The 12,322-nt window shown below is 31.2% G+C and overlaps 1 protein-coding gene across 1 annotated transcript; it reads right to left on the reverse strand.

The window, feature by feature from the left end:
- Nucleotides 1–2,834: 2,834 nt before the first annotated feature.
- LOC125066933 (MORN repeat-containing protein 5-like) lies at nucleotides 2,835–10,422 on the reverse strand. The gene is made up of 8 exons (XM_047675263.1): nucleotides 10,374–10,422; nucleotides 9,214–9,310; nucleotides 8,500–8,574; nucleotides 7,795–7,919; nucleotides 6,627–6,813; nucleotides 5,479–5,646; nucleotides 3,525–3,720; nucleotides 2,835–2,980 (listed from the first exon to the last, which is right to left on the reverse strand). Exons 2-8 carry the CDS (start codon nucleotides 9,243–9,245, stop codon nucleotides 2,921–2,923), a joined length of 843 nt encoding a protein of 280 aa, XP_047531219.1. The 5' UTR covers nucleotides 9,246–9,310; nucleotides 10,374–10,422; the 3' UTR covers nucleotides 2,835–2,920.
- Nucleotides 10,423–12,322: the final 1,900 nt, after the last annotated feature.

Genomic DNA, 12,322 nt, shown 5'->3' on the forward strand with positions numbered 1-12,322 from the left:
CGCAATATAAATAGCTTCCGTGTTATTGTTTTCGACTTTCTTTATTCTGTAAAAAATAAATATATGTTAGTAATTACATTTTTATTAATTATAAAATTATATATTTAAAAAATATGTATTTTAATATGTCATAGTAGTTATAATGAAAAAAAAATGCTTCGAGTTCATGGGGATCGAATGTAGTCACTTGATCCCCATGAAAGTCAATTGATGTTTTCCTTCCTTTGACCAAATACTCTATCGTAATTATTAAAAATGGCTCGAAAAATCTGATTATATGCGAACTGATTGCACATTTTTCTAATAGATGTTTTCAATATTCATAATTTATAAAAAAAAATATATGTTTACTAATTAAATACTCTTACCTTTTAATATCGTTCATATGTATGTTCGGCGCTTGATTTATATAAACGTTTTTTAGTTTTCCTCACGCGTTTCACTTTATTTCCCATATTTACACAATTAAAATTTATAACAAATAATATAATAAAAAAACAAATGCCTAATTACTACTACACTAGTTTAACTTAATATATTTATTTACAAGAAAGAATAAAATTTATTATAAGAAAACATGAAACAATGAATTTACAATTAAAATTACAAAAAAATATCTCGTAACGTAATGAATGATGCGGCAAAAAGATCGACACGTCTGTATAGCATCAGGCCTCGGCCGGCATTGTCTGTACAGTGTACACGGCGTTTACGCACACATGCGTACGCATTTTGTTCGAAAATAAGAATATCGGATTTAAAAAAAATCTATTGATTTTACTAAAAAAGTGACACCCAGGTTAAATAGTATATTGCTTGTAGAATAATCTGACAAAAAACCAGAATTATGGAACGTATATAAGTATAGTTATTATTGATTAAAAGATCTTTTTAGAGGTAACTTTGTGATTTTTTTCTATCGTACCAAATTAATTACATCATGTTTTCAAAATAACAAATACTTAGCATGTATCCTGAAGATTATCATATATTTTTTTCATTTGGTTTACTGCATTGGATCATATACTTTTTTGCATTATAAAACTTGCATTTAGCTCATGTAGTCCCCTTAATTTACAACAATGATATAACTGATAGAAATATAATAATAATTGGAAAATGTAGTAAATAGGTAGTAGTTGATTATATTTAGACCTCATTGCCTCATACTAAGGTCTACTCTGAAAGACTCTAATAAATGATTAGTTTGTAATGTAATTAGTCATTACATAAGACCATAAATTTAATACTGATAAAAAAAAGAATAACATATGCTATGCCATCACGGAAGAGTTTTGAGTCTAAATAGACAATGTGACTATATATTTGTAGACTATATAATTGTAAAGATGTGGACTTAATACGATGAACACCATTTTTGTTGCGTCAGACTTTAGAATGCTAATAGCTATCATAATCGAATGTGTAAACAAGTTTTCGTGTCATTGCTGTTGCCAGTTCAGCAGCTCCCTTTTCAGAAGTCAACTCTTAATGCCCTCATAAAATACCCCTGAAGGGAAACTGCCTTATATAAGGATTTATTATCACTAAAACCATTGCAATGGCCTTCTCCGGCACAGACTGGAGAGGCGGAATCGTGTTGATATCGTCTTTCTCTCCCGTGCCGTGCTCCACTCGGGGCACGCCTCTGGTTGAATGGCGGCCCAGTCCGCACCACAGTGAGTGCAGTAGGTATGCCATGTACTACCATGCTACTTATCGAGGTACAAGTATATTCGTTTACAAAATTTAGTGTCTGCTGTTGACCGTTGAACAGATTCCCGTCAGGAGCCAGTCATGAGTATGGTAATTGTGTCAAAGTTAGCACTTATAATAGGTTAACACAATTAAATTCTTATTCATAATTTCGTGTCCATGCTGTTAATTGTTGAGGAATATGCTAATCAGTAGACAATCTTGAGTGCAGGTCGGTGGTAGCCATTTACCATCGGGTGACCTTTATGATAGTCTGCCTACCTAATAGAGGTAAAGCCTTGAAAGAATATTGTGAAGTTTTGAAATCAAGGAGCTCCCGTTAGGGCTGTAGACATAACATCTTAGCTCCCAAAGTTGGTGGCACATTGGCAAGGAAGGGTTGCTATTTATTACAGTGCTGATGCCATGTGGCACTGTAATACATCATAAGACCATCTCATCATAATACATAATAATAGTAAGTCATCATTGGTGACTTACTATCAGGTGGCATATTAGCCATGCTATATTTCTTTTTTTTTTTTCGGGAAACATACAGTAAATTAAATGAAAATAAAATAATAGTTTTTAATGGATATTTTAAAATATTTATTATTTATAATATAAATATATATTATGTTTTGCTATGCCGACTAATATGAGGTATGCGTATGGCAAACTGCACGAAGCAAAACATCAGACAAATGGGGCAAAAAATTCATATTTTTACTTATAATTTCTAAGGTTTCTGATTTTTAATTGTTTACCTCATTGAATAAAAATAAGTAAAAATAAAGCGGTTTTTTATGAATAATGTATTATAAAAAAAAAAAAAACATATTAAAGCTGAGCATCAAATTGGATAAGTGGCCGTTGGTTCCATCTCGAGGAAGATTTCCTCCAAAAGATACTTTCTCTTCCGTCTACCTGTGGAATGTGGTTGTACAAAAATTAGTAGAAATAAACTTTTTAATTTTTTTTGTTAATTAAATTTTAATAAATGTTAGTGATGTAATTTAATAATATTCTAAGTTTTATTTATAATATAAACTAAAATGGAACATAAATCTCACTGTTCCCAAGAGAAAAAATGGTCAATTAAATTTTTTTTCAGTAGAAACGAAACTTAATATGTGAACTTAATTAGATATCAATTTCTTAACCTAACAATGACAGCAATAATTAAATATTATTTTAACAGTGTTGATCGAATTTATAGAGTATTTTAATCGGAACTGCATGATGATTCAGACTCATCTTTTTCTAAGTTTTTAAATGTCACCTCCTGCAGGGATAATTAAATTTTGTTATATGATTTTTATTTATCAAATATTATGTATAAAATTATATGTATATTTTAAGCTTGTTGTTTGTTACACCACGTTGCTTAATGCAGGTTGGTGATTACAAATATGGCAAATTTTCATCCAAGATGAGAAGGTTTACCGATGTTGTTTTCATTCATCTCCAAGCAGGAGATTAAAATATAGTGTTGGTTGGGCTATATCGACCCATAAGAAAAATATTTTTTGAATATTATATTTAAGACAAGAAAGCTGTGCTTAACGTATGTGCTGGTGATAACCACCCATAATTACGGGGACTGTAAACCACTACTTTGAATGTCAAATGTCGATGTTCTTATCAACCTCTTTTCATAATGTCACAATAAAAAACCGAAGTGTGAGTTAGCTAAAATATGGCTTTTTCTTTGCGTAAAAAATATAAATCAGTGGGCTAAAGTCGAACGTGTATAAGACTATTGTAATTTTCTGTTTATATCATATAGTATGTTTAGATAATGTAATATTACAAATATATTTTCTTACAATTTCGGGCTCCAGTTCATTTGCTGGCTGCGTTGATTGTGTAGTGCGAGATGTCGACGCCGGTGGTGGAGGCTTGGGGAGGCTTACTTGCGGTTCGAGCCACTCTTCGTAAAGATCTTTGCGAGGTCCAAGCGGAAGATCTGGTGATGTACGGCAGTTCTCGATTATCCATTTCTGTTCGCGCACTGATGGTGATCTGTTTACAAAGTCATTATTTACACCTTTGTAATTTGGAAAATATTTTATTAAAATTGATTATAGCAATGTTTTATTTTACAATATATTATTATAAGAGAAGGGGCTCCGGAGAGAGTTTGGCAGACATTTGTTTTTGACTGTTCATTTACTAGCAATATTTATTAATATTATTTCAAATTAGATTTAAGATATATTTCTTATGTTTTGATAACTGAGTACTGTGATATTTTGTTATATTTCTTGAAAGTTCTTAAATCGTTTACCGTTATCCGATCTCGACGTTTGATGTATTTATGATTTAAAATTCAGGATGAGAAACTCGGGATAAATCTAAAATTAAATTTCAAGCGAAACGTTTTGGATTATTTTAGCAGGAAATAGATTTTTAGCTTGTGTATATTCAATTTGTATTTTATGGTGCTGAAGGTGCTTTTTAGAGCAATTTTAGCATTAGCATTTTAGCATTAGCAGCCTGTAAATTTCCCACTGCTGGGCTAAAGGCCTCCTCTCCCTTTGAGGAGAAGGTTTGGAGCATATTCCACCACGCTGCTCCAATGCGGCTTGGTGGAATACACATGTGGCAGAATTTCGTTGAAATTAGACCTATGCAGGTTTCCTCACGATGTTTTCCTTCACCGCCGAGCACGAGATGAATTATAAACACAAATTAAGCACATGAAAATTCAGTGGTGCCTGCCTGTGTTTGAACCCGAAATCATCGGTTAAGATGCACGCGTTCTAACCACTGGGCCATCTCGGCTCATAATGCCTGTGCATTATGAGTTACTCTGATACTATATATGTATTATGTATATTATATTTGCATTGCCTTTGCTAAAATTTCGATGAATTTAAAAGTATTACTCTTCCTAGCTTATCTTAGATTAAGACTTGTAAAATTTAAGACGTTAAAATACGTACTCGTGACTTACACTAACAAAAAGTTAATTAGTCTGCATTAAAGGTCGCTTTGTACTTTTATATGTCGTAGATTGAGTCTGGCGAGGGAGGCAATGGAGAGGGTGTTGAATTTTATAATTTTATAAAGTGCTTTTAATAAAGCACACTCTTTTCATTTTACTTACCAATAAATTTACACTTAGAATATATATACGATAAAAAAGCGGAATATATTAAAATAAGTTTAGAGTTCTATTTTCGTTCACGGCTTAGCACGAGAAGAATCTAAACGTTCCCATACCATATAAAAATATATTGGATTTAAACTAATAATATATGGTTTATATCCGAGTGCTTAAATTTTATTTTCTCCGTGTTTATCAGTTAAAAAATACAATTGAAAATTTTAAAATAAAATGAGTAAATTTATATTACACATTTTTAATAAAAAGCATTTACAATGCTGAATCCAGCTCATGTCCAATCCCCCAGATTCATGAAAATGAAGTTAATCAATCAGCCAGACAATTATCAGCGATCACGATACGATTGACTGATTTATAAATAAAGCTCGATTGATGTGAATCGGTGTGATGGTTCAGATTTTCGCAGCGAAATTTTTAATTATTTACACGTTTTTGTTATAGTGAAAATTTTCACTGATAACATTTTTATAATAAAATATTATTAGTGCGAAATTTATGTTATATAAATGTAGGTTAAAAATACATGTGTATCGATTCGATTATTAGGTTTCAATGTTAAAATAATTTCAGTAATATTTGCATTAAGAGACTATGGAAACATTGTACAAAAATAATTCAGATTACAAGTTCATAGTTATCCTTCGTTTCACCTTATTATAGCATTCAGGTCTTCTACTTTGTATACAACTTTGGTCTTAGGATCATAAAAGCCGTCCCCCGTGTCATAATAGCCAGGTGGTACTGGTCGCGAAGGCTGATCTGCTGTCAAATACGATTCACCAGCTGGTTTTAAGCCATTATCGTATTCTATAGTGTACCTAGAATAAAGAAAATTCTTACTAAGCTTAAGTAAATGTAATTTTTAAAAAAATACTATTTTTTATGGCTTGAATCTGAACCATTAAGTTATTATTGACATTAGGTGCTCATTACAACCAGTCCCAATATTCAAGCGGGACAGGAAATTTGAGATATTTTTAAATGTTGATTTTCTTTCTTTGGAATACATAGGTTTATTCAAAAATGTTATAAAACAGTACCTAAAAAATTACTACATTTTTTTACCAAAATATATTTAAAACTACACATTTCAAAACGTTGAAATCTTGCAATGTTTAGATACAAATAATAGTTTCACATTTTAAGCCGAATCGAAATAATTTTATGCAACTTTTGGCACGAATCATTGTGAATCAGATCTATTGTTGTTACATACATAATCCGAAGTATATATAATGACAAAACAAATGTTGAAATTATACGCAAAAAGATAAAATATTTGATTAAAATTAATTAGGTTTCCATTATACCTAATTGAATATGAGATCAAATAAGTTGAATTTGATATAAGTATTTGTTCTTTCGATAAGTATAAATAATACATAAATTGAACCCTCTATAATAACTTGGGAAATAGTAAGTTATTCGTGTGTGTTTTCTACGCGTAGATCAAATAATGTAATAAAAATATTTTTTGGTGTGCCAAATACAGTTTAAAAAAGAAGACCTCTTTATTCTCCACTGATTGGCAAAGCACAAATTACTTACATAATAGCCGACGCGAGAGCTATGGACTGTGCCAAGTTTTCAGCATGCACACAAAATTTTGCAAGAAAAAGAATTATAATGTTTGCATTGTTTTTATACAAAATACATAATTCAAAATGAACTTATACCAAATACAAAATTAGATTAATGGAGCGTAGTTTATCTTATATTTTTAAATCATAGTAATAATATATTTATAAGACTGCATTCGGGTTGATTATTAATAAATGGAATAAACTCTTCGGCTAACCTCCTATCTGGCATTCTACAATATTTCCAATCTATTTCGTTGTACTCCAAGCCATCAGCAAAGATGAGTTTCCGTTCAGTCAACTGACCTTTGTTCCAGGTGCCACGAAGGATAGCACCACTTGGATATACTAATTGCCCCTCACCATGGAACATCCCATCATCGAATTCCCCTTCGTAGACAACATCTGGTAAAAAAATCATATTATATGTATATTTATTTTGAATGACTAAAATAACATTCTGCGAAAACGGATAAATAATTTATGAATATGGACTTATTCATAAATTAATATGTATTTATAATTTTTATTTGTCGCGACGGTTAAGGAATTGCAAAAAAACCTGCAAGTGTGGGATAAATATCTGCCTAATATACCAACCCGCATGGGAAAAACATGTAAAGAAAAAGTCTCAAAAATTCTCCTATCGAGGAGAGAGTTTTGCATAACAGTGGTTTACTGTTATTTTGTGTCCAACGTAGAGAGTTCAAAAAGTAAAATATAATTAAAACGATATATTAGTGTAATCAAGGTAATATTATATTTGGACTAATTTGAATACAGTGTTCTCCAATAGGTACAGCAAACAAGGTATGCACCGTAAACCTAATATCGTATATCTCTGCTTGAGCACCGTTGGGCTAACAAGTACGGTCAAATTTCCTAAGCTTAACAAGGTACTCCTAAGGAAATGATCCTTGTAGTGAGGTTTACCTCTAACTTACAGCGAGAGTAACCTTATTATACTAACTACTAATATATGTAGGGGATGTTGAGCTAAATTGGCCAGACATAAAGTACACTGTATAGTATTAACACTAATTACAGTAAAAATTTTGTAAATATTTTTTCATCGCAAATATAGAACATACAAATTATTTATATGTCATAATTTATTAAAAAAATCTTAGTAAGGTTAATACAATTGTAATAACTAATTTGTAAATCACTTGTACACACACAAATCCACGTGCATCGACGGTCCATATCAGTACGATTAGAAATAGCAAATTTATTGTATTTTGATAGTGTTTTTACTATAAAGGAAGAAATAGTTTTGCTTTTTGGTATCTTATGTATTTTTTAAGTTCATATATTCAACATGTTCAGCTTCATGCTGTAAATGTAAATTAACTCAATGGTTTTGTTAAATCGAACTCTACCAACCGTTTAGAAATTTGTATACACCATAGCCGCTCATTCCTAACATGTCCCACGTGCCTTCGTACTGGGAGCCCGTGGGAAACTTCTTCATTGATCGCAGGACCCGGGGGATATCCAAAGATATGGTTCTGTGGATGCGAATACGCTCAAAGAAGTTCTGTATATAATCCAAGTCTAGCACTTGAATAGATTTCGTTTATTTTATGAACGTTTGTTTTTATTTGTAATCTTATGTTTTTATTTATAGCACGAATACAGACATTCCCATGGGCCACGTGACGGTTACTTGATATCTCGGCTTATAGCAATGAACATTGAAATGAGAGCGATTTAATTTACCATGGGATATAAGATGTTATGACCCTTGTACCTCTCATTATACTGGAACATTTACCCTTAGAACTTGTAAACAGCAATGTAAAGTTGGTAATTTGTATTATACAGTGTATATATGATATGTACATTGTACTCTGGGGACTGACATTAAAATACTGCTACATTATAATAACAAAATGCGTATCCGGTGTATTTTTGTATATATTGTTTACCGATTATCTACAGATATACATCATTTATAAAATTAAACAAAAATCTTCTAAAATAAATAGGGCGCAGGACGAATAACTCTACAATTACGATTAGGATGAGGAACAAAGTTAGGTGAAGATAATTGTGTCAAAAATATTAACATCCGTTTTTTAAACTAACTTGCATTCCACGTTGTGAGCTTCTGAAAACTTTCTCATCAAATCTTCCCATTGCGACACGCGCTTTGCACCAGCTCTGTAATTAGGTTTTTATATTATCTACAATGTACATTAATGTTTATTACTTTTTATTGAATAATATTTCAATTTATTTAAATTCAAATGATTCTAATGTCTTTTTTATACAGTTAAAAATATATCAAGTGATATTTAACATTGATCCTTTATCTCCTTTATTTGGGACTGGCGTTTTGTGTTTTATAGCACTGCAAAAAAGCATTTGGCAGACTTTTTGGTCGGTCGCCAGCTTGTCGCAAGTTCTTCTTGAGAATGCTTTTGTTAGGAGTTTTTGAGATACTAAGTCCTACGCTAACTTATAGTATTGACGAGTACACTAAACAGCCAATACAACTCCTTAATCGGCTCTAACAACAATTAAGGTAGAGCCGGATCGTCATTAGTAGGATCTTGGGATAATTCATGTGGAACCATGTGAATAATCTAAAATATGGCAAACCATTCCATGTGCAAAGTCAAATATGTAAAATAACGAATATTTTCTTTTGATTTAATGATGATTTTTTATATATAATTGTGCACATAGAAACTAACAATTATAGATCAGAATTTAAGAGCAAATGAACAGAGTAAAGCTTTTGATTCAGTATGCTCCATATTTTCGTAATTTCAAATATAGAAGAAAAAGGAAACTTACTCGGCGCTATCCCTTGATTTAATTATTGACATCACTTTTTCAAGTGTTTGGATAAATGGAGAGCAATGAAATAAAAACGTCCTCAGAAAAATATCTTCTGTGGAATAAAGGCTGTTTTAATAATAATGAAACTTAACTTATTTAACAAAATAATAACGAGTGCGTAAACATCACAAGCTAGTTGTATAAGTTAGTAATCGTGTCCAGATTTAAAGCGAGACATACTGAAATATATAAAGATGCAATACATTTGCGATTATTTTACTAGTGATCATCTTCTTTAGTTATTTAAATAAATTATATAATAATTTCAGTTTTGAAAAAAAGTATCACTATATCTTTATCGAAGAAGATAGTTGACAAATTGATTTACAATTATCAATATAATATGCAAGCCAAGTTAAAGGTATTTAGTATAAACAACGGTATCTTAGAGCTCATATACCTAGATTTTGATTACTCAATTCATTTAAATATAGAAACAATTTTTTATTTCTCCTTTTTTGATAAGAGAAAATAATTCTGGCGAAAAATTTAAGTTTTGTTTAAAAGAAATTTAGTTGCAAGCTAAAAATAAACATTACTGATACTGATTATTTCATACATTTTAGTATGTTTTTATGTTTTCCATTTACACACACAGTATTTACAAATACGAAATCTATTGCTATCAATTAAACTCACAAATGTATGGAACGTGTCCCGACATACTAAACGGCTAGAGCCTTACGGGAAATTTAACATATAGGAGAAATGCATGTTATTGTTCGTCGTATTAGTATTCATGGCATTTATTCTTCGGTCATGGTCAAACAGTGCATGCATTATTTATATAGAAAGAGTGAAATTTCGCTTATGAATACGTCGCTTAACTTTTATTTATGACTGCATCGTCTAAAATCCGCTTTAAGAATGTGAGAATGAGTCGTTGAGAATCAATTGTCTAGTATAGGATCCGGCATTATATATAAACTAAGCCTATAGTAGACAATATTTATTATCAAAAGTAGAAATAATACTCGTTTTTAATACACAAGTCTTATTTTTACGTCCAATTATATTATTGATAGTGACTGCGTATTCAATTAATATTTAAAATTATTCAGTGTATGTACCACTTATTCACATTTATTTTAGTAACACAATTAGGCATAACTTACGTTTACTATTGACTCGTTACAACACTGGTAGGTACTAATAAATTAGGGCCGAATGTTAATTCGCATTCATTCATTTCATAACTCACCGACTTTTCATTTCATTTGAATAAGATTTTAGTGTCGAAGCATAATTATATAATAATTTCTAGTTTTCTTTTATTATTTGTCGTTATAAGATTGTCTCGTAGGTCTAGTGGCTAGGTATAAGGTAACAGATCCAGAGATTCTGGGATCAAACCCCAGGCCCGTCCTGATCTTTATTAAACATTATTGGATTCCTCTGTAGAAAGATTCTCAGTAACAGCCCGGAGTCTGGAAGTTGAGAGCGTGTACATTCCAGTACCTCGGAAAGCGCGTAAAGTTGTTGGTCCTATGCCTGAACTCTTTTCGGTCGTGTCGGTGTTACCACCACATCAGATAATAAGGAATAGAGAGCACTTCTGTGGTAGCGCACACACTTGTGCACTTATTCATCCTGCGTAATTGGCTAGTATCGCTTGAGATTGGTCAAGAGGATCGGTCATATAATACTTTTCGAAATACTTACACTTTATTATCCAAATATTAAATAATTAACAAAAATATTATATATTTTGGAATGTGACAAAAATTGTTTGACTTGACATATGTTATTTGATCTTTGTTATTTAAATAAAAAGTAATAATAACTGGCTGTTTTTTCGACGTACACTTTGAGTTATGTATGTATTGATATTTAAAAATATTAAGTACACTTATACGTCCAGTGTTCACAAATTAAGATATGATACAGCAGAGCTTATGTGATTATTTATATATTGTCTCGCACTACAAGAGAATTGAACAAGTGAGCCAACTATAATATCTTGGTGTGCATAACAGCTACGGTTGACACTCGTTAAACGTCATACTATTTTACTAGTGTGCGTGTACTTAGTAACAAACGGTTAGTCACTGTTTTTTCCGACGCGTTCTCAGCTTTGACAACCTATCTAGACATATAAATAATCAAAGCAGCAGAGCTATTCTGAAAGAACAAACATGAAATCGCAATACGAACTTGGAAAATCAGAAATTTATATGTAACAATCTTATATATTAATACCGTAAGCCGATTTTTGTCTCAATGATTATGGGACGATAGCTGCACATAAAAAATGGGTTATAGTCTCATTTTGAGGAGCTCCAGCTCATTTAGATCTGCACAAAAATAAAGAGGATTCTTGATTGCAATTTATTAAATTTTTATGATTTAACAAATAATTAATTTTAGGCCACGTAGAGAGCGGCATTATGGCTGGAAAAAAAAAAACAAATGTAAATCGCGTGAACAGACGTCGTCTGTTTACAATGAAATTAAATAAAAAAACCTATCACAGGTTTCGAAATTTATAAAAATCTTTTGTACAAACGCAACGAGAAGTTTCGCGTGCGACCCACTAGTGTATTAATTTATTAATTAAATTAATATATAATTTACAACATTTAAAATATGCAGTAGTGGATACAGATTGTTGGAGGTATTTCCAAGGTAAATAAAAACCAAAAATAGCAGAAACTTTAAAGTTTAACCTTAAATTATAAAAAAACAATAAAAAAAGCAAATTGATTACTTGTAGAAAAAAATGTTAATTGTTATTGACAATAAATTAAAAAAGTGGATTTTTCTTTTTGGGCGAAAGTCACTCCTGTGACCAATTTTGTTTCAATACGACAGAATAACTCAAGTTGAACTCGCTTTCAATTGGCTCCTGAGTTTAAAAATCAAACATTGACGCAATGGAATTACATTATATTCTTTAGGTTAGCACTAATGTATATGTATTACAGCGGTAGAAGGGTAATCGAATTTCTATAAGGTTTGGCTATGGAAGAGGCTGTGGTTTCATCCTGCATCGTAATCGATGATTGTAATCATTGACTTTTTATGAGCTTAATTAGAGTTTATAATTCATCTCGTGTTCGGCGTT

This window comes from Vanessa atalanta, chromosome 10 (assembly GCF_905147765.1).
Source record: "Vanessa atalanta chromosome 10, ilVanAtal1.2, whole genome shotgun sequence".
In the NCBI taxonomy this organism is placed as follows: Eukaryota; Metazoa; Arthropoda; class Insecta; order Lepidoptera; family Nymphalidae; genus Vanessa; species Vanessa atalanta.